The sequence below is a fragment of the Erythrolamprus reginae genome, chromosome 2 (assembly GCF_031021105.1).
Source record: "Erythrolamprus reginae isolate rEryReg1 chromosome 2, rEryReg1.hap1, whole genome shotgun sequence".
NCBI lineage: Eukaryota > Metazoa > Chordata > Lepidosauria > Squamata > Dipsadidae > Erythrolamprus > Erythrolamprus reginae.
This window is the reverse complement of record NC_091951.1, coordinates 343,420,127-343,443,781: the sequence shown is the minus strand read 5'-3', so window position 1 is coordinate 343,443,781 and position 23,655 is coordinate 343,420,127. Positions and strand designations below refer to the sequence as shown.

The 23,655-nt window shown below is 43.6% G+C and overlaps 1 protein-coding gene across 1 annotated transcript in view; it reads right to left on the bottom strand.

The window, feature by feature from the left end:
- DYM (dymeclin) overlaps positions 1-23,655 on the bottom strand; it is a 293,904-nt gene that overhangs the window by 175,813 nt on the left and 94,436 nt on the right. Inside the window, exons 9-10 of the mRNA XM_070736919.1 lie at positions 13,128-13,270; positions 11,150-11,154 (exon numbers count right to left, since the gene is read on the bottom strand). Of these exons, the coding sequence (XP_070593020.1) occupies positions 11,150-11,154; positions 13,128-13,270 (148 nt within the window). The remainder of the gene's footprint in view (positions 1-11,149; positions 11,155-13,127; positions 13,271-23,655) is intronic.

Sequence of the window (23,655 nt, the reverse complement as noted above, 5' to 3'; positions counted from 1 at the left end):
GAAACGTGGAGGATACCAGGTACTAGACATTTTCCTTAAGCAGGAGTTCTTTCTTAGAAGGCATTTATCTCTTCTTAGTATCAAAACTATTAACTCTATACTATATTACAGAACACCTAACCAAAATACCTTTATTTAAGAAGTACCTTTAATTAAGAACTTAATTCGTTCCATGACCAGGTTCTTAAGTAGAAAAGTTCTTAAGTAGAAGCAATTTTTCCTATAGAAATCAATGTAAAAGCAAATAATGCATGCAAAACCATTAGGAAAGAAAGAAAAGTTCGGAATTTGGATGTGAGGAGGAGGAGGAAGAAGAGGAGGAGGAGGAAGGAGAGGAGGAGGAGGAAGGAGAGGAGGAGGAGGAAGAAGGAGAGGAGGAGGAAGGAGAGGAGGAGGAAGAAGAGGAAGAGAAGGAGGAAGAAAAGGAGAAGGAGGAAGGAGAGGAGGAGGAGGAGGAGGAAGGAGAGGAGGAGGAGGAAGGAGAGGAGGAGGAAGGAGAGGAGGAGGAGGAAGAAGGAGAGGAGGAGGAAGAAGAGGAAGAGAAGGAGGAAGAAGAGGAGGGGGAGGAAGGAGAGGAGGGGGAGGAAGGAGAGGAGGGGGAGGAAGGAGAGGAGGAGGAGGAAGAAGGAGAGGAGGAGGAAGAAGAGGAAGAGAAGGAGGAAGAAAAGGAGAAGGAGGAAGAAGAGGAGGAGGAGGAAGGAGAGGAGGAGGAGGAAGGAGAGGAGGAGGAGGAAGGAAAGGAGGAGGAGGAAGAAGGAGAGGAGGAGGAAGGAGAGGAGGAGGAAGAAGAGGAAGAGAAGGAGGAAGAAAAGGAGAAGGAGGAAGGAGAGGAGGAGGAGGAGGAGGAAGGAGAGGAGGAGGAGGAAGGAGAGGAGGAGGAAGGAGAGGAGGAGGAGGAAGAAGGAGAGGAGGAGGAAGAAGAGGAAGAGAAGGAGGAAGAAGAGGAGGGGGAGGAAGGAGAGGAGGGGGAGGAAGGAGAGGAGGGGGAGGAAGGAGAGGAGGAGGAGGAAGAAGGAGAGGAGGAGGAAGAAGAGGAAGAGAAGGAGGAAGAAAAGGAGAAGGAGGAAGAAGAGGAGGAGGAGGAAGGAGGAGGAGGAGGAGGAGGAAGGAGAGGAGGAGGAGGAAGGAAAGGAGGAGGAGGAAGAAGGAGAGGAGGAGGAAGGAGAGGAGGAGGAAGAAGAGGAAGAGAAGGAGGAAGAAAAGGAGAAGGAGGAAGGAGAGGAGGAGGAGGAGGAGGAAGGAGAGGAGGAGGAAGGAGAGGAGGAGGAGGAAGGAGAGGAGGAGGAAGAAGAGGAAGAGAAGGAGGAAGAAGAGGAGGAGGAGGAAGGAGAGGAGGGGGAGGAAGAAGGAGAGGAGGAGGAGGAAGAAGGAGAGGAGGAGGAAGAAGAGGAAGAGAAGGAGGAAGAAAAGGAGAAGGAGGAAGGAGAGGAGGAGGAGGAAGGAGAGGAGGAGGAGGAAGGAGAGGAGGAGGAGGAAGGAGAGGAGGAGGAGGAAGAAGGAGAGGAGGAGGAAGAAGAGGAAGAGAAGGAGGAAGAAGAGGAGGAGGAGGAAGGAGAGGAGAAGAAGGAGAGGAGGAGAGGAAGAAGGAGAGGAGGAGGAGGAAGGAGAGGAGGAGGAAGAAGAGGAAGAGAAGGAGGAAGAAGAGGAGGAGGAGGAAGGAGAGGAAGAGAAGGAGGAAGAAGAGGAGGAGGAGGAAGGAGAGGAGAAGAAGGAGAGGAGGAGGAGGAAGAAGGAGAGGAGGAGGAGGAAGGAGAGGAGGAGGAAGAAGAGGAAGAGAAGGAGGAAGAAGAGGAGGAGGAGGAAGGAGAGGAAGAGAAGGAGGAAGGAGAGGAGGAGGAGGAAGGAGAGGAGGAAGGAGAGGAGGAGGAAGAAGAAGAGGAGGAGGACAGTCGCTGCCAAAGGAAGAAGGTGAGGTGAGGGGAATCAAAAAAATACAAAACTTTAAGGCTTAAAAAAAAAAAGCGACTCTGAGGTGGCAAGGAGGAGCACGCGTCTCCCATACACCCGACTTGAGGCTGCCTCCCATACACTGCGCCAGAGAGAGAAACCCACGGGGAATGGCAGGAAACTGCCCGGGCCTTCGTGCCACTCTCAAATTTCCTGGGAGTAGAAAAATGGTTCTTAAGAAGAGGCAAAAAAATCTTGAACACCCGGTTCTTATCTAGAAAAGTTCTTAAGTAGAGTCGTTCTTAAGTAGAGGTACCACTGTATTATGCTAGACAACTCTATCACAGGCCACAACTGACCAAACCAAAGCACAACCACTAACCACTATCGGACCACACCAGATCAAAACACTAACCGACCACACCTATGCAAAGGTGTATTACAATATATACAAATATTGACCAATCAGGTTGTAGAGCAGATTGCATCACTCTGCTGATGCACCATGACTCAGCATTCCTTCTACTTTACAGTAACTGTACTCTGAATATTACCTCAGGTTTTAAAACGTGACGGGGGGGGGGGGAGGGGGAACTGGATCAACAAAACAACATAAAAAAAGACATATGAACATGCTGGATAAGCATACATATTCATATTACGTATTGGGAAGATAAATCTTATATGTTTACGTTGCGTGTGATGGCTAACGTGTCCCCCCCCCCCCCAAAAAAAAGATTACCGAATCATTTTGAGGTTTAAAAACCTCCAAAATATCACATGCAACATTATTTATTTATTTATTTAATATTTTATTTTATTTTATTTATTGTATTTTATTTTTTTTTATTTGATTTGATTTGATTATTTTTTTTATTTGATTTGATTTGATTTTTTTATTTGATTTGATTTATTTTATTATTTATTTTATTTATTTTATTATTTTTATTTTATTTTATTTTATTTTATTTTATTTTTTTGTATGCCGCCCCTCTCCGGAGACTTCAGCCTTCAGACTGTGAGGAAAACACTTAGTCATGTCTCTTGGTTAACATCCCAGCATTGGGAGTTAGGGGTTCTTCCAAGATAAGAACAAGTATACAATCTTTTTAAAATCTGGTTTGAATTTTTTGTGGATAAAGTAACTTGTGGGAGGCCGAAAATGTCCTTGCCGTACTTTCTTCTGTTTATTTCTGGGTTCCCCCCCCCCCATCTGCTTAGAGCAGTGGTTTTCAACCTGGGGGTCGGGACCCCTTTAGGGGTCGAACAACCATTTCACAGAGGTCACCTAAGACCAAGGGAAAAGACAAATTTCCCACGGTGTTAGGAACGATATCTTCTAGTTTTGCACCTTGGAACGTATTTTTACAATCCGACCAATCAGGCATTTACAGTGGGGGTGTCCCTCTGACCTTCCTGCCAATCAGCTTAAGGCTCTGTTGGGAGAATTGGCACTAGACTTATAGTTGGGGGTCACCACAACATGAGGAACTGTATTAAGGGGTCGTGGCATTAGAAAGGTTGAGAATCACTGGCTTAGAGCAATCCAGACCCTCAAGTCCAGTTTGGTCCTTTTTGCTCGGCAACAGGATTTAGCTAACGCCCGCAAGCAGGATACCAAAGCTACGTGGTGTGGAAAAATTAGGATCTGTCACATAAGTCAAATTACAACTGCAATGATTTGGGACCATAATTCTGGGCTCATTTATGGTCATAAGCAGTAGTAGGCCTGGGATAAACACATATCCATCCTAAGATAAAATACAGGAAATAGTATAAGGGCAGACTAGATGGACCATGAGGTCTTTTTCTGCCGTCAGACTTTTATGTTTCTAAAATATCCACAGCATACATTAAAAAGAAAAGTTACTAACTCCCAATTGCTTATAAACTCAGTGATGGTGCTAAAGAATAGAATAGAAAATATTTTTTTATTGGCCAAGTGTGATTGGACACACAAGGAATTTGTCTTGGTCTGCAACCCATACCACATCTCGGACATCAACACCCTAGAAAATGTCCAAAGACACTTTACAAGAAGAGCCCTTCACTCCTCCACTCAAAAAAGAATACCCTACGAAAGCAGACTATCAATCCTAGGTCTAGAAAGCTTAGAACTACGACGCCTAAAACACGATCTAAGTATTGCCCACAAAATCATATGCTGCAACGTCCTGCCTGTCAATGACTACTTCAGCTTCAACCGCAACAACACAAGAGCACGCAACAAATTCAAACTTAATATTAATCGCTCCAAGCTTGACTGTAAAAAATATGACTTTAGCAATCGAGTTGTCGAACCGTGGAACTCATTACCGGGCTCAGTAGTGTCAATCCCTAACTCCCAACATTTCTCCCTTAGACTATCCACAATTGACCTCTCCAGGTTCCTAAGAGGTCAGTAAGGGGCGTACATAAGTGCACTAGCCTGCCTTTCATGTCCTGTCCAATTGTCTTTCCTTTATCTCATATCTCATATATCTTTTCTTCCTTTCATATATCTTCTCTATTTTTATATCTTTTCTTTATACTTCATAGAAACATAGAAGACTGATGGCAGAAAAAGACCTCATGGTCCATGTAGTCTGCCCTTATACTATTTCCTGTATTTTATCTTACAATGGATATATGTTTATCCCAGGCATGTTTAAATTCAGTTACTGTGGATTTACCAACCACGTCTGCTGGAAGTTTGTTCCAAGGATCTACTACTCTTTCAGTAAAATAAGATTTTCTCATGTTGCCTTTGATCTTTCCCCCAACTAACTTCAGATTGTGTCCCCTTGTTCTTGTGTTCACTTTCCTATTAAAAACACTTCCCTCCTGAACCTTACTTAACCCTTTAATATATTTAAATGTTTCGAGCATGTCCCCCCTTTTCCTTCTGTCCTCCAGAATATACAGATTGAGTTCATTAAGTCTTTCCTGATACGTTTTATGCTTAAGACCTTCCACCATTCTTGTAGCCCGTCTTTGGACCCGTTCAATTTTGTCAATATCTTTTTGTAGGTGAGGTCTCCAGAACTGAACACAGTACTCCAATCAATAGACTTCATGTCTATTCTCTTCAATATGTATTGTGTATTGGACAAAATAAACAAATAAAAATAAAATAAAATATACTCTCAGCGTACATAAAAGAAAAAGATACATTTGTCAAGAATCATGTGGTACAACACTTAATGATTGTCATTCATGCCCCAAACTAACTTGGCTTTTGTTTCGAAGAGCAGGTGGGTCACCAATCCAAAAACAGCCTCTGCTGACCCTCCACCCCTCACCTAGAAGATGGGGGAGTACCAGCAGGATGACCCACGATTTCTCTGCTTGAAATGCAAGGAGTCTCTCTCTCTGTGAAGTTTTATTCCAAAGGTCAAAGACATGGGCTTTTACTGCCTCCATGAGGACAATCAAATGCACGGACAGGCTCAGGTTCAAACTTCTCTTGAAAGTGAACCTGAGATTCAATTTAAACACAGTTGAGCAAAGCTATCACTGAAAAGAGTTTATGAAAAGATATAGCACTGTGCATAGAAACATAGAAAATTGATACGTTTTTATTATAATTTTAAAAGGGAAAGTGATATGAAAAAACGATCTGTTTTGTTATTAAGAAATATAGTTATTTGGGGAAAGCATGAAAATATAAATACGGTAATCCGTAAGTTTAATATTATTATATTGTAAATTTATAAAATATAAGAAGGAAAGAAAGAAGGAAGGAAGGAAGGAAGGAGGGAGGGAGGGAGGGAGGGAGGGAGGGAGGGAGGGAGGAAGGAAGGAAGGAAGGAAAGAAGGAGAGAGCAAATATCTCTCCAATTGTTATTTTACTTTATTTTTGTTATTCTAAAATTCTTTAAATGTGTTCATATTTGTTTGTGATTTCAGTTTTTGTATTGTGCATTTAAAAATAAAAAGAAAAAAAATTAGAAAAAGAAAAAAAAAGACAGAAAAAGACCTCATGGTCCATCTAGTCTGCCCTTATACTATTTCCTGTATTTTATCTTAGGATTGATATATGCTTATCCCAGGCATGTTTAAATTCAGTGACTGTGGATTTACCAACCACGTCTGCTGGGAGTTTGTTCCAAGCATCTACTACTCTTTCAGTCAAATGATATTTTCTCACATTGCTTCTGATCTTTCCCCCAACTAACCTCAGATTGTGCCCCCTTGTTCTTGGGTTTATTTTCCTATTAAAAACACTTCCCTCCTGAACCTTATTTAACCCTTTCACATATTTAAATGTGCATGCACCCACATGAAGGATGGCCACGATAGCGCAAAGCACGTGTACAATTGCACGAATCAGCCATACAGCTTGCAATGCGTGCTCAGCAGAGGTGGTTTCCTCCCCGTTCGCCTGGTAATGTCACCGGTCTGGTTCAGCGTCAGTCCGTGGGCACCGCTATATTTTTTGGGGATTTGGATGAAGTCCACAAAAGGGCCATCGTTCCCCATTAATGCCTTAGAGTAGGGGTGTCAAACTCAATTTCATTGAGGAACGCATCGGGGTTTGCTGGCTGGAGAATTCTGGGAGTTGAAGTCCGCAAGTCTTAAACTGTCAAGGTTACAGACCCCTGATCTAGAATACTGTATTAGGCATAACTGTGGGACCACTTTCTGCTGTATGACTCCCAGCGACCGGTTAGGTCCTACAGAGTCAGCCTTCTCCAGGTCCCATCAATTAGACAATGTTGTTTGGCAGGGACTAGGGGAAGAGCCTTCTCTGTGAGGGTCCCGGCTCTCTGGAATCAGCTCCCCTCCCCGGAGATTCACACTGCCCCCACCCTCCCTGCCTTCCGCAAGAGTCGGAAGACTTATTTATGTGGCCAGGCTTAGGCGGATTAGACCTTAGCCCCTGGCCAACAAATGATTGTATGGTTGTTGTACGAATGGGTATGATTGATTTTAATATAACTAGAGATTTTAAATAGTTCTGTAATTTTAACTTAATTGGATTTAATGTTTTTATTGTTTTTATGTGTTGTAAGCCGCCCTGAGTCTTCGGAAAATGGCGGCATAGAAATCCGATAGATAGATAGATAGATAGATAGATAGATAGATAGATAGATAGATAGATAGATAGATAGATAGATAGATGATAGATAGATAGATGATGGATGGATAGATAGATTAGATAGATATAGATAGATAGATAGAGATAGATAGATTAGATAGATAGATAGAGATAGATAGATAGAGAGATATAGATAGATAGATAGATAGATAGATAGATAGATAAAGATAGATAGATAGATAGATAGAAAGATAGATAGATAGAGATAGATAGATAGATAGATAGATAGATGATAGATAGATAGATGATGGATGGATAGATAGATTAGATAGATATAGATAGATAGATAGATAGAGATAGATAGATTAGATAGATAGATAGAGATAGATAGATAGAGAGATATAGATAGATAGATAGATAGATAGATAAAGATAGATAGATAGATAGATAGAAAGATAGATAGATAGAGATAGATAGATAGATATATAGATAGATAAATAGATAGATAGACAGACAGACAGACAGACAGATAGATAAATTAGAGAGAGAGAGAGAGAATAATATATATCTAGACTTGCTCCTTCAAGGAGCAAGGAGGAAAGTGATTTTTTGAAGGAAAAATTGGATGTGGATAGAGGGAGTCCTCGGCCTACAACTTTTCATTTACAATGGCACTGTCAACCACTTCTCATATGACCATTGCAGCATTCCCTATGGTCACATGATCAAAATTTGGTTGCTTAGCAACTGACTCATGTTCATGACGGTTGCAGCATCCGAAGGTCATGTGATCACCTTTTGAGATTTTCTGACAAGCAAAGTCAATGCAGGTCAGATTCACTTAACAACCATGTTAGTAACTTAACAACCGCAGTGATTCACTTAATACCTGTGGCCAAAAGGTCACCAAATAGGGCAAAACCGCTTAACAAAATGTCCCACTTAGCAACAGAAATTTTGGGCTCCCTTGTGGTCGCAAGTCGAGGAATAACTGTAATAGTAGATGCCAAATTATATGGGAGCTCCTTAAATTTCCAAGCATGATATTCACACAGTGTCTTTAACAAGATTTATTATAAGGTTATAAAAATCCCAAAATCCAAAAAATATGGAAAACAATTCATAGATGGCTCACAGAAATCACCAAAGAGAAAATAGAATATACTCCAGAAGGTATGCTCCTAGGAATATGGAAAAGACATTATTCAAAGCAAACTCTTTTCCTTGTGACCCATATAAATACCGCAGCTAGAATATCGCTAGCGCAAATGTGGAAAAATGAACAGATCCCATCAGAAAGCCTAATTATTGACAAAATATATAAGTGTGTAGAGATGGATGAAATTACAAATTCAATTAAGGGAACTAAAATTAAAGAATCAAAACGATCATGGTACAAATGGCATGAATGGATTCATAAGAAAAATTAAAAATGTTACAATACAAAGTCTCAGTATATATAGAAAGAATAACAAATACCTTACGAATATCAATAGAAACGAAAAGCAAACATTTTACCTCTTTCCTTTTATCTCAAAGATGTATTATACCAATGATAGATACAATTGAATGTATACTATTAAATTAAAGATATAAAGAAATGAATGACATATACAAAAGGTAACAGAGATGGAATAAGATCTTTAAAACTTAAACAAAACATGTGAGAAATATTTTTGAAAACAATAAAGAGATTTTTTTAAAAAAATCCCAGCAATTGAACTATTTTCTATTTAATACCAAAATATTCCAGCGTACATTAAAGTCTGCAAACAGAATCTAAGGAGGCAGGTTTTTCCACTGATAACAGAAAAGCGAGCTAAAACCATCTCTTAAATCTTTTAACAACTCTTGCAAGTAATAACACAATGTTGTTTTTTAATGTATGCACAGATCTCACGAAAGTTTTCTGAGAAGCTCTCAAGAGGCAACCACGAAGGCCACGAAAAACTCAAGAGAGATTACTGAGAAACACAGCATTCAAATTTATATTGTGAGTGATTGATTAAAAGAAATGCTTATTATTTTAAATACCAGAAAGATGTTATCTACCATGCTTTCACGTGGAGCAGGGTCTACATTAAGAGGAATTCAAAGTAAAGACCTCACACTGTTACAGAGAAGAAATATTACAGGGCATGGAATAAATTTTGTGAATGGATAGAGACAAGAGGTAGAAATGAGAAGGAGGTTTGTCAGTCCCACAAAGATGTATAAAAATATGGATATATTATGGAAAAATGTATAAATAAGTTAATGTAAATAGAAAGTAGAAATTAGTTGAAGTTTTTTTTTATTATCGTTTTACATAGAAACATAGAAGACTGACAACAGAAAAAGACCTCATGCTCCATCTAGTCTGCCCTTATACTATTTCCTGTATTTTATCTTAGGATGGATATATGTTTATCCCAAGCATGTTTCAATTCAGTTACTGTGGATTTACCAACCACGTCTGCTGGAAGTTTGTTCCAAGGATCTACTACTCTTTCAGTCAAATAATATTTTCTCATGTTGCTTCTGATCTTTCCCCCAACTAACCTCAGATTGTGCCCCCTTGTTCTTGTGTTCGCTTTCCTATTAAAACATTTCCCTCCTGAACCTTATTTAACCCTTTAACATATTTAAATGTTTCGATCATGTCTCCCCTTTTCTTTCTGTCCTACAGACTATACAGATTGAGTTCATTAAGTATTTCCTGATAAGTTTTATGCTTAAGACCTTCTATCATTCTTGTAGCCCGTCTTTCGACCCGTTCAATTTTGTCCATATCTTTTTGTAGGTGAGGTCTCCAGGTCTCTCTTTTTTGTATTGCTGTAATTACTGGTAACATAGTATTGCGGTAGCTTGTATGTTAAGATCTCTTTATGGCTCTGCTTTATTTGCATTGTTATCCTAACATGGCACTGTCTTTTCAATAAAATTAAATTAACAAATTAAGAAAAAAGAAAAGAAGATGTGATTCACTGATGTGGAGATAAGCAAACTGATGAAAAACAACTGGAGAAAATAAAACTATATTGTGGATCATGCATCAACGCTGTGGAAATGGAGACACTGACATTGAAAATCAAACAGAAAGAAGTTCCAGAAAATTATCAAACATGGGATTTACTTAATCAGTGATTGAAAAAAAGGGGTAGAGATTAAAAACTTAATCTGTATTGTTTAGTAAATGAAATACCCAGACAACACGATGTTTATTAAGCACTAATAAATGTAAACAATAGAAAATTAATAAAATTTATATTTAAAAAAATTGAAACACCCCGATTTGGACAGCATAGAAAACTGTAATGACAATGATGGTTGGGCACGTAGTCAGCCAAATATTTAGACTGGATTTGGCATTTTTATCCAATTGTTATTATTATTATATTCACAAAAATGTGAAATCACAGCTGCCAGTTCTGTAGCTGTTTTGGCCTTCCTATACATCAGGTTCTTCCTAGGATGTCCATAATATATTGGTATAATATACATACAGTATGTGTGGACTACTACTACTACTAACATTTTATTATTAACAACTGGAGAAAATAACAAAATACAAAGTAAGCAGAAGTAGAACAACTTTGGCAGGAAAAAAACCCAAGGGTAGTACCATTAGTAATAGCCTCATTCATTCATTCATTCATTCATTCATTCATTCATTCATTCATTTATTGGATTTGTATGCCGCCCCTCTCCGGAGACTCGGGGCGGCTAACAGCAATAAGACAGCATATAATAATAATCCAATACTAAAAACAATTACAAACCCATTATAATAAAAACCAAACACACATACAGACATACCATGCATAAAATTATAAAGGCCTAGGGGGAAAGGGTATCTCAATTCCCCCATGCCTGGCGGCAGAGGTGGGTTTTAAGTAGCTTACGAAAGGCAAGGAGGGTGGGGGCAGTTCTAATCTCTGGGGGGAGTTGGTTCCAGAGGGCCGGGGCCGCCACAGAGAAGGCTCTTCCCCTGGGTCCTGCCAAATGACATTGTTTGGTTGACGGGACCTGGAGAAGACCCACTCTGTGGGACCTAACCGGTCGCTGGGATTCGTGCGGCAGAAGGCGGTCCCGGAGATATTCTGGTCCGGTGTCATGAAGGGCTTTATAGGTCATAACCAACACTTTGAATTGTGACCAGAAACTGATCGGCAACCAATGCAGACTGCGGAGTGTTGGTGTAACATGGGCATACCTTGGGAAGCCCATGATTCCTCTTGCAGCTGCATTCTGCACGCTTACCAAAGCTACAGAAGATTTTTGTCGGGTGTTGCTGTTAACCTGACTGAAAACCAATAATAGCTAAATGCAGACCTACAGATGCGTAATACTTGCATCTCAAATCACCCGAGACCCTTCTTCACTGCTTTCTATTGCCTTAAGCAAAACACGAAGCATGGAAATATGTTTAGGATTAGCATTTAGTTCATTGTGGGGTCTTTAACTGGGAGGAAGTGCAGACAATTTGGTTTAATTGTTTTTCTGTTGCAGGAGAGTTACACAGAGGGAGGAGAGAGAGAGGAAATAAAACACATATGAAGGTCTTTGTACCACACACAGAGAGAGCGCTGTGGTTAGGGCTTGTTAGCATTCCCTACAGACATGGAATTGATTCATACTGAAAATAGATACCCAAACAAGCAGCGTAAACCAAATGCGATTTCTATCGCAACGCAAGAGAAGGCCAATCCACCATCCATTGTATATCGTTGCATCAGACCAGACATAGGCTGACATTATATAGAAAGTAAAGTACAACTGGTTGTGTAACTGCTACCGAAATGAAACAAAAACTACCATATTTTTGGACTATAAGATGGTGTATAACAGTGTTTCCCAACCTTGGCAACTTGGAGATATTTGGACTTCAACTCCCAGAATCCCCCAGCCAGCAAATGCTGGCTGGGGAATTCTGGGAGTTGAAGTCCAAATTTCTTCAAGTTGCCAAGGTTGGGAAACACTGGTGTATAAGATGCACCAAGATTTCAAAGAGGTAAGTAAGATAAGAGGTAAGTAAGAAAAATAAGGGGTTTGGTCCTCCCTGGAGGCTGCGCCCTTCATTTTTTGTAAAAAGGGGCCTGATTTTCACCCGTTTTTGCAAAAAAAAGGGGGGGGACATGCAGAGGATTTTGGGGAGCCTGCAGAGTGCTCCTGAGGGCTGGGGGAAAGCAAAAATGCCTCAATTTTTGCAGAAAATTGTCATTTTCACCTGCTTTATTATTTTTTTTGGAAAAGTGGGGGTGTTTTTGCCTTCCCTCAGTCCCCAGGAGCACTGTGATTTCTGACAGTCTCAAAATGGGTGAGCCGTGTGGTCGGGCGGTAGGAAAAGCAAATAGGATGCTTGGCTGCATAGCTAGAGGTATAACAAGCAGCAAGAGGGAGATTGTGATCCCGCTATATAGAGCGCTGGTGAGGCCACATTTGGAATACTGTGTTCAGTTCTGGAGACCTCACCTACAAAAAGATATTGACAAAATTGAACGGGTCCAAAGACGGGCTACAAGAATGGTGGAAGGTCTTAAGCATAAAACGTATCAGGAAAGACTTAATGAACTCAATCTGTATAGTCTGGAGGACAGAAGGAAAGGGGGGGATATGATCGAAACATTTAAATATGTCAAAGGGTTAAATGAGGTTCAGGAGGGAATTGTTTTTAATAGTTTAGTTTAGTTTATTTGATTTGTATGCCGCCCGTCTCCAAAGACGTTTTTAATAGGAAAGTGAACACAAGAACAAGGGGACACAATCTGAAGTTAGTTGGGGGAAAGATCAAAAGCAAAATGAGAAAATATTATTTTACTGAAAGAGTAGTAGATCCTTGGAACAAACGTCCAGCAGACGTGGTTGGTAATGAATTTAAACATGCCTGGGATAAACCTATATCCATCCTAAGATAAAATACAAAAAATAGTATAAGGGCAGACTCGATGGATCATGAGGTCTTTTTCTGCCATCAGTCTTCTATGTTTCTATGTTTCAGAATACTTTTTTCCTTTGCAAAATCTAAGTGTGTCTTATACTCCGGTACGTCTTATACACCAAAAATATGGTAGGTTCCAGATGACAACAAAAGATGCCACTTCTATTTCTTATAAAAGGGAGAAAAGGTTTATACCTGATTGAGACATCTGACATGTCCACAATGTACTCACACAAAAATAAAAGTATTAAATGTCTGATGGCCAAAGGGACAGGCAGCCATAGCATCAATAAAACTCACTTGCTACTCCGGAGGCAATTCCGTATAGTAGTCCCCCTCCTTCGGACTCAGGCTGGAAGACATGGGAAGTTGGAGGAGGGCTTCGTTCTTGGCGGATGAAGTTATATAACAAGGTTTTCACCAGTCGGCTGGTGTATGAGAGGCTGGAAGTACAAAAGAGCCAAAAGTTTTATGTAGATTTGTGACGGCAGCAAAACACAGTCAAAACTTTCCTCTAAAACACGAAATTTTAAAAGCGCTCTTTTAAAAATGAAAACAGATCACTAAGTGATACATCTTGGGTTAAAATTCCTTTTTAAATTTTTTTTTTTAAAAAATATTAATTATTTACATTAAGAAAAATACACAAATGCCATAAAACAAGCATAGAAACATAGAAACATGGAAGATTGACGGCAGAAAAGAACCGTTGCACTTACCTGAACGGTCTTCTCGCTGCACTGCAAGGAGAGTCCAACATGGGTTAATCTACAGCCTATTGGAAGGGACTGAGTTAAAAATTAGCATAAATAACCGGTCCAACCCCCATGTTGCCCTCTCTGGGTCAGTCTTATAATAAAACGAAGTCATAGTGCTAGAAAAAACAAGGAAACTTTATTCAACTGATTCAACAGAATCCAAACTCAACTATGAATCGTCTAGTGACCCTGGGCCCATTAGCCGGGTGGGTTTGGACTCTCCTTGCAGTGCAGCGAGAAGACCGTTCAGGTAAGTGCAACGGTTCTTCTCCACTTGCACTGCTTCGGAGAGTCCAACATGGGATATACCCAAGCTTTAAACCATTAGGGAGGGAGAAGGCTGGACCAGGGGCGCAGACTCGGTGCAAACTCTCTGCAACACTCTGCGTCCAAAGGCCGCTTCAGCTGAAGCGAAACTGTCCAAACGGTAGTGCTTGATAAACGTATTGGGGGCAGTCCAGGTTGCTGCCCTACAAATATCTTCAAGGGGGGCCTGTGTCGCCCAGGCCGCTGATGTGGCTGCACTTCTTGTAGAGTGGGCCGTGATACCCTTAGGTATTGGTGCAGACCTTGATTTATATGCTATGGCGATGCAGGAGCGTATCCAACAACTGACAGTCTTAGAGGATACTTTATTCCCCATGGATGCCGGGAAGTAAGAAACGAACAGGGCCTCTGTTTTCCGGAAGGAACTTGTCCGTCTTATGTATATTTTGATGGCACGACGGACATCAATCTTGTGCCACTTTAGTTCCAGTGGGTGTGACCCTTTGGCACAAAAATCCGGAAGGATGATGTCTTGTGACCTGTGGAAGACAGTGTTTACTTTTGGTAAAAAGGTAGGATCAGGCCTCAGGACTACATTGTTTGTATGAAAAATGCATAAGTCCGGTCTGATTGACAAGGCCGCGAGTTCGGATACCCGCCTCGCTGATGTGATTGCTGTTAAGAAGGCCGTTTTAAACGATAAGAGACGAAGTGGAATATCTCTTAGAGGTTCGAAGGGAGGTTCTGTCAAGGCCTGTAGGACCAGAGGTAAGTCCCATGTAGGGAATCTGTGAATGGTGGGGGGTCTGATGTTCGATGCTCCCCTGATAAAATCCCGAATCCATGGGTGTTGTGAAATTGGGCGAGAAAAGTCCATTTTAAGGATTGTGGCTATAGCTGCCGTTTGCCTGCGAAGCGTGTTGGGTGACAGTCCTTTGTCCAACCCAGCTTGTAAGAATTCTAGGATCTGAATTACGGATGGGTCCTGTGGGTCCTGATGACGGTTTCTACAAAATAAACAGTATGCCCTCCATGTGGCCTGATAAATGCGGGTCGTGGAGGGTCGGCGAGCTGCCTGCATAGTATTTATTACTTTGTCCGGTAGTTGTTCTCTCCTCAATCTCTCCCCCTCAAGTGCCACACGGCAAGACTCCACCACTGAGGGTCTGGGTGGTAAATCGACCCCTGTGTCAGGACCACCTTGTGGTGTGGGATTCGCCAGGGGGGAGAAATTGAAAGACCCATCAAGTCTGCGAACCAAGGCCTCCTGGGCCAGAATGGGGCCACCAAGAGGATTTCCGCTTGTTCTTGCAGCAGCTTGTTGACTACCCTTGGGATCAGACAGACTGGGGGAAAGGCATATAGCAGACCCTCCGGCCACTGGCATGACAGGGCATTGATCTGCTCTGCTCCCGGCGAGGGGAACCTTGAAAAGAACCTGGGCAATTGGTTGTTGTGATGGGTGGCAAACAAATCCACCTGTGGTGTCCCGTATTTGTGAATGATCTCCATGAACAGATCGCTGCCCAGGCTCCACTCCGCCGGATTTATGGTGGTCCGGCTGAGCCAGTCTGCTTGAAGATTTGAGATGCCGGATATGTGTTCCGCCCTCAAGGATGATAGGTGTCGTTCCGCCCATTGGAACAGGGACTGAGATTCCCTCATCAGGCGGCCCGATCTTGTGCCGCCCTGATGGTTGATGTGCGCCCTTGTCGCCACATTGTCTGTGAGGATCAATACGTTCTGACCCCTGACCTGTGCAGTGAAATGTCTGAGAGCCAGGTGAACGGCTCTGAGCTCCAGGTAATTGATGTTTGGGCATGTGAGCTCCTCTTCGGTCCAAAGGCCCTGGGCCACTCCCACCTCGGAGTGCGCTCCCCAGCCCGAGAGGCTCGCGTCCGTTGTTATGGTCATCTCCTGTTGTGGCAGGAACGGTGATCCTTGCGTGAGGGCTGATGACTTCCACCAAGGAAGTGATTTCCTTACTTCGTGCGAAATTGTCACTGATGCGGACGAGTGACTCGTTCTGTTCCTCTGAAAGGGAATGAGGAACCATTGCAGAGGCCTGGCATGGAGCCTGGCCAAAGGTAGAATGTCTATACAAGATATGAGTACCCCCAACAGTTGAGAGAGGAAGGCTAAGGTCGGAGAACGGTTGCGTTGTAGCTGTGTGACCAAGGTTTTGACCTTGGCTTGTCGTTCTGCTGAAAGGAAGACCATGCCGGTTGTGGTGTCTATGTTGGTGCCTAAGTGAGGTAGGTACCTTGTTGGTGTAAAGTGGCTCTTTTGATGATTGATGGAGAAACCGAGGTGTTCTAGTGTCCTCATGGTTTCTGTTAGGTCGTGGTGAGCCCGTCCAGGACTTTTGGACAGGATGATGATATCGTCCAGATACGCCATGAGGCGTAGTGGACGAGACCTGAGATGAGCTGTGAGTATGTCCAGTAACTTTGTGAATGTCCTGGGTGCAGATGATAGGCCGAAAGGCATGGCCTTGTACTGGAAATGCTGGTTGTCTAGGCAAAACCGAAGGTATTTCCTGTAATCCTGATGTACTGGGATATGCAGGTAGGCCTCTTTGAGGTCTATCGACGTTAACCAATCCCCTTGGCGAATTGCTGCTAATATTGTCTTTAGGGAATGCATCTTGAAACGCCGATATTTGAGGTATATGTTTAGTTGTTTCAAGTTTAGAATGAGGCGGCAACCACCGGAGGCCTTTGGTACTATGAACACGATTGAATAGTATCCCCGCCCCTCCTGATGGGACGGGACCCTTTCGATGGCGCCTATCTGGAGGAGGTGGTTGATCTCGTGATACAGAAGGTTGTTCTTGAGGTTGTTGAGGGTTGTTGGGCATTGCAGGAACCTGCTGGGAGGTTCCTGAATAAATTCCAAAGTGAGACCCTGGGCTATAGTTCTTAGAGCCCAAGAGTCTGTAGATATGGCTTCCCAAGAGGCGGTGAAGTGTTGTAGCCGTCCTCCTATAGGAAAGTTCTCGATGGAGTCATTTGTTCCTTCTATAGCCTCCTCTGCTGGAGCCTCTGTATGGTCTCCTTGATTGTTGGAATTGTTTATTCCGGTCTCCAAAGCCACCCCTGTCTGCTCTGTACGAAGTTTGAGAGTATGACCCCTGAGTGTATGACCTTCCAACCTGGGGTGCATTGGAGGAGGCCTCTGCCCGAAAGGGTGGACGTCTGAAGTATGGTGTGGTCCGTCTGTCCTGCCTCCTATAGGTTCTGGGTAAGACCTTCTTCTTGTCTTTATCCTCTATGAGGACCTTGTCAAGAGATTCACCAAACAATTTAGCACCATCAAATGGGGCTGAAGCCAGACGCCATTTGGACTTGGCGTCAGCTTGCCATGTCCGGAGCCAGAGTAAGCGTCGAGCCGACTGATTTGCTGCTAGAGCCCGTGAAGAAAAGCGGGATGCCAATAGAGTGGCGTCCGCGGAGAACTCTGCTGCCGCTAATAGCTTGTTGAGGTCTTGCCTCAAGCGGCCATCTTCCGGTCCTAATCTCGTGAGCATGTCTTGCAGCCAAAGGACCGACGCTCGGTTAAAAAATGAAGCAGCTGAGGCTGCTTTGAGGGCCCATGCATTCATTTGATGGGCCTTTTTGATTATACTCTCGGCCCTCCGGTCTTCTGGTCGTAGGCCGTCTGCCACCTCTGATGGCACGAGCGAATTAGAAACAAGAGCCGCTACAGGGGCATCGACAGATGGGAATTCTAGTAAATTCTCCAATTCTGGTTCAAATGCATAGAATTTTCTTTCTGAGACTGTTGGGCCTAGAGCACCCGCTGGGTATTGCCAGGGTCTTTTAACATTGTCCAAGAACAATTTGGGAGCAGGTATACAGTCTGCATCCCTCTGGGTTTCAGTAAGTACCCTTGAGGTCGGTTGAGTGATCGCTGCCTGGTCAGCGGGCTTGCTAGGTGCATCTGAGGCGATAGTTAGCTTAGCCTTGTTCAAGAGCACACGAAAAATAGAGGGCCTAAAGAGGCCAGTATATGCCGGGGGTTCTGGAGGTACACCCTCATCCTCTGATAGGCCATCATCCGGATCAGAACCATGCTCTCTAAAGCCCATGTCCTCCTGAAAGGATTCGTGCGTGGGAGATGGGGGTGCCGGAGCTGCCCATATATTCCTCTGGACAGATGGAGAAGGGCGAGGCGAAGCAGGGGGGGCACTGGGCATGTGTTGTTGGGCTCCAGCCACTATGCCATGGGAATAGGCCGAAGCAATCATGTCCTGCAATGCAGGTGGCAGGCGTTGCCAGGTGTCTGGGGAGGATCTGAGGCCAGCTGCTGTCGGGGTGAATGAGGCAGTTGGCATTGGTTGAGATGCCATGTGCCATGCCGGGGAAGAAGAAGAAGAAGGCCTGGTAATTTCTGGCCTAGTTGGCTCTGCCACCTGAGCTGCACCCCCAAACCTATCCGGTGACCAGTCCCGATCAGTTGCTGATCCCATGCCCTCCGGGAGCCCCGGGGGGGTAGTACCTGTTATAGGTGCATTCTGTGGCATGGCAGCTTGCTTTTGCGCCTCCAATTGCTCCTCCAGGGCTTTGATGCGCCTTTCAGCATCTCTCATTGCAGAGGAGGTTTGCGAAGTTTTAGACTTGGGCTTGGAAGAGTGAGACTTCTCCTTAGCCTTTGTGATCGGGGCCTCAGCTGTCCCCTGTTGGGCTGGATCGGCCATGAGGATGATTATAAGGCTCCGTGAGACCAACAGGTAATTATAGCTGCGTTTGAGCAATTTGGTCAGTAAAAATGGCCGCCGCTATTATGTTCCGCCTCTTCCTGTTACACAGGACATCCGGGCGATATAATTGGGTAATCGGGCTGTCCGTCAACCCTCCAAAATGGCGGCCCGGAGCTAAGCCTCAAAATGGCGGCGCCCTGTGTTTGGCGCCTTTATTGTCATGGCCGCGCCCATTACAGCTGCCGTTACGAACGGCGATGATCTTTCTCGGGCTTCCTGGCTCGGCGCTCCGCTCGCCGGCTCGTTTCCCAGCCGCGGCTTTCCTTCCCTGGCGGGAAATTCAAATGTCCCTCTTTTCGTCGTGTCCGGCTCCCGATGGTCGCTCCGAACAGAGGTATGGCCGCGCAGGCCGGGGACCTCGTTCCTTGGGCGACGCCCGGTCCTTGGAGCTGTACCCTCGCAGGGAAGAGGCTCCGACCTGGGTGAAGAGAAGTGGGCATAGCTCCGCAGAACCAGGGGCCCAAACTGCCGAAATACATCCTCCAGTCTCTGAAAGAGAAACAGAAAAATTTTTTATGTTAGTGAATATCTTAATATGCTTTATAATAAAACAATAAAGACAGTAAAAAGTTAAACAAATGTACAAGCTAAAACAACAAGACTACAAGAGTCATAGGAGGAAAAACTCATGAGTCCCTCCACTATGACTGAGTTTTTTAGACTGACCCAGAGAGGGCAACATGGGGGTTGGACCGGTTATTTATGCTAATTTTTAACTCAGTCCCTTCCAATAGGCTGTAGATTAACCCATGTTGGACTCTCCGAAGCAGTGCAAGTGGAGAAAGACCTCCTGGTCCATCTAGTCTGCCCTTATACTATTTCCTGTATTTTATCTTACAATGGATATATGTTTATCCCAGGCATGTTTAAATTCAGTTACTGTGGATTTATCTACCACGTCTGCTGGAAGTTTGTTCCAAGGATCTACTACTCTTTCAGTAAAATAATATTTTCTCATGTTGCTTTTGATCTTTCCCCCAACTAACTTCAGATTGTGTCCCCTTGTTCTTGTGTTCACTTTCCTATTAAAAACACTTCCCTCCTGGACCTTATTTAACCCTTTAATATATTTAAATGTTTCGATCATGTCCCCCCTTTTCCTTCTGTCGTCCAGACTATACAGACAAAGACAAAACCCCCCACAACTTATACAGACATATAAACATCATCATTCATAATTACAGTTATACAGTGTTCCCTCGATTTTCGCAGGGGATGCGTTCCGAGACCGCCCGCGAAAGTTGAATTTCCGCGAAGTAGAGATGCGAAAGTAAATACACTATTTTGGGCTATGAAAAGTATCACAAGCCTTCCCTTAACACTTCAAACCCCTAAATTGCAATTTCCCATTCCCTTAGCAACCATTTAGATTATTACTCACCATGTTTCTTTATTAAAGTTTATTAAAAAAATATTTGTTAAAGGTGGACGAAAGTTTGGTGATGACATGTGATGTCATCGGGCGGGAAAAACCATGGTATAGGGGGGGAAACCGCAAAGTATTTTTTAATTAATATTTTTGAAAAACCGTGGTATAGACTTTTCGCAAAGTTCGAACCCGTGAAAATCGAGGGAACACTGTATATCAAATCTTAAACGCTCAACAATTTAAACATTTGCCAACCTACCCATTGACATTATTGCTACATCTTTATTTTATCAGCCTACTAGTTTTACATTGCTATGTTATATATTGTTACCTAAATCTTAATCTTTATTCATTTCAATCATATTACCTAAATCATAAATTGTCCAAAATGAATTGCTGGGCAACCATTCTATTTTGTATATCTAGTAAAATTCCTAATTCAGTTTTTCTCCAACTTGGTGACTTTGTGTGGACTTCAACTCCCACAATTCCCCAGCCAGGGGAATACTGGGAGTTGGAAGTCTACACATGTCAAAGTCACCAAGCTGGAGAAACAGTGTTCTAATTTGATGCTTACTAGACACTTTTAACTCTTCTGAATTTTAAAAAGGCTCATATATTTTAAACGTGTTAACGGAGGTGCTAAAAAAAAGGTGCTAGCCTGTGAAAATAAACACAAGTTTCCCATGACCTTTTTATATATTCAGAAATCATTTTGTGCGACTTAGCATCGGGGTGAAAAGCTCCCACTTCACTTATGTTTGTCTGTCGTCAGAAAGCCAGGCACTAAGGGAGCATGAGGCTCCACCCACCTGCCCAGACGCCGCCATTTGGGTACTTTAACCCTCTGCGCATTCTCCCTTCACGACCGGCTCTCTGACGAACGACAGGCACGACTGAACTGGAAGCAATTCACCCCTGCTTACCATTTATATACAGTGGTACCTCTACTTATGAACTTAATTCGTTCCATGATCAGGTTCTTATGTAGAAAAGTTTGTAATAAGAAGCAATTTTTCCCATAGGAATCAATGTAAAATCAAATAATGCGTGTGATTGGGGAAACCACAGGGAGGGTGGAGGCCCTGTTTCCTCCCAGGAGATTCCTAGAGAGGCCCCACAGAGGCTTCTCCCCACCTTTTCCGGCCCTGTTTCCTCCCAGGAGATTCCTAGAGACCCCACGTAGGCTTCTCCCCACCTTTTCCAGCCCTGTTTCCTCCCAGGAGATTCCTAGAGCAGTCCCACAGAGGCTTCTCTCCACCTTTTCTGGCCCTGTTTCCCCCACCAGGAGATTCCTAGAGAGGCCCCACGGAGGCTTCTCCCTGTGTTTTCTGGCCCTGTTTCCTCCCAGGAGATTCCGAGACAGGCCCCACGGAGGCTTCTCCCCGCCTTTTCTGGCCCTGTTTCCTCCCAGAAGATACCTAGAGAGGACCCACGGAGGCTTCTCCCCGCCTTTTCTGGCCCTGTTTCCCTCGCCAGGAGATTCCTAGAGCGGTCCCACAGAGGCTTCTCCCTGCCTTTTCCGGCCCTGTTTCCTCCCAGGAGATTCCTAGAGAGATCCCACAGAAGCTTCTCCCTGCCTTTTCCAGCCCTGTTTCCTCCCAGGAGATTCCTAGAGACCCCACAGAGGCTTCTCCCCACCTTTTCCGGCCCTGTTTTCCCCGCCAGGAGATTCCTAGAGCGGTCCCACGGAGGCTTCTCCCCACCTTTTCCGGCCCTGTTTCCTCCCAGGAGATTCCTAGAGAGGCCCCACAGAGGCTTCTCCCTGCCTTTTCTGGCCCTGTTTCCTCCCAGGAGATTCCTAGAGAGGCCCCACAGAGGCTTCTCCCTGCCTTTTCTGGCCCTGTTTCCTCCCAGGAGATTCCTAGAGAGGCCCCACAGAGGCTTCTCCCCGCCTTTTCTGGCCCTGTTTCCTCCCAGGAGATTCCTAGAGAGGCCCCACAGAGGCTTCTCCCTGCCTTTTCCAGTTACAGTTTTGGAGGGTCGGGTTTGTAAGTAGAAAATGGTTCTTGAGAAGAGGCAAAAAAAAATCTTGAATAACTGGTTCGTATTTCAAAAAGTTTGTAAGTAGAGACGTTTGTAGGAAGAGGTACCATTGTATTTAGAAAATAAAAATAGTTCACCACTATTTGTTCTGTTAAAGGGAGAGTAATCCAAAATATTCACAGGTAGAGAGAAATGAAGGGAGAATAAATTTGCATACCTGAGAGAGCCTGCTCTTAACCTGGTTCAAGTAAATTCAAAAAAATTCCATGCTGGCTGGTGTGATGGAAGCTAACATCTAAAACGTCTAGAAAACAATGGGTTTCTAACTTATGCTATGAAGTGTTGTTGTTCTTATAAAAAAAACATGCTGTAGAAACGCAGAGCCATTCTAATTCACTCCATATCCTAAAATTACGAAGTGGGACTGCATACAATGGTTCCATCTCAGCCGTATTTATTTAACAACCTTTTATTTAAGCGAGATAAAACTAATTCTTATCGCCTGGAGAGTCAATCTGTTATCAGCTTGGGAGATCTTTCAGGAGCCAATTTTTTCAAGCAACGGAAAAATTCGCTATTTTTTTTTTAATGGCAATGCCCAGCAACCGGCACTGACCGAATCGCATCTGTGTGGCCATCATGAAGTCACCAATGGCTCACTACCAGTTTGGGTGATCCAGTCCAAACTGGGAGGAACCCACCAGTGGCGGGCAGCAGCTGATGCAGTCAGGTGCTCCATTCCTGGATGCGTGGGCAGCTGTGTGTCCCCGACCTGCCCCTGTGTACGATTTGGCTTGTGTGCAATTTGCACATGCACAGCAACCGAAATCTTGCGTGAGGATGCGCGCATGAGCAAAATTTTGGCAATTTTCACCGAAAATTTTTACGGAAGCAAAAATATCAGCGAAAATTGCCAAAATCTCATTCTTGCGCGCATCCTCACACAAGATTTCACTACCTGCGCATGCTCAGAAGCCAAATCTCGTGCCAACCTCAGAGGGCGCACCGCTAGGAGGCAAGACAAACGGCCCCTCATTGAAACCCACCCCTGGGGGTAAGGCTGATATTATATTATATTATATTATATTATATTATATTATATTATATTATATTTTATTTATTTATTCATTCATTCATTCATTCATTCATTCATTCATTCATTCATTTATTTATTGGATTTGTATGCCGCCCCTCTCCGCAGACTCGGGGCGGCTAACAACAGTAATACAACAGCATATAATAATAATCCAATACTAAAAACAGTTAAAAACCCATTATTAGAAAAAACAAACATACATACAGATATACCATGCATAAAATTGTAAAGGCCTAGAGGGAAAGAGTATCTCAATTCCCGGCAGCAGAGGTGGGTTTTAAGCAGCTTACGAAAGGCAAGGAGGGTGGGGGCAATTCTAATCTCTGGGGAGAGTTGGTTCCAGAGGGCCGGGGCCGCCACAGAGAAGGCTCTTCCCCTGGGTCCTGCCAAGCGACATTGTTTAGTTGACGGGACCCGGAGAAGGCCCACTCTGTGGGACCTGACTGGTCGCTGGGATTCGTGCAGCAGAAGGCGGTCCCTGAGATAATCTGGTCCGGTGCCATGAAGGGCTTTATAGGTCATAACCAACACTTTGAATTGTGACCAGAAATTTATCAGCAACCAATGCAGACTGCAGAGTGTTGGTGTAA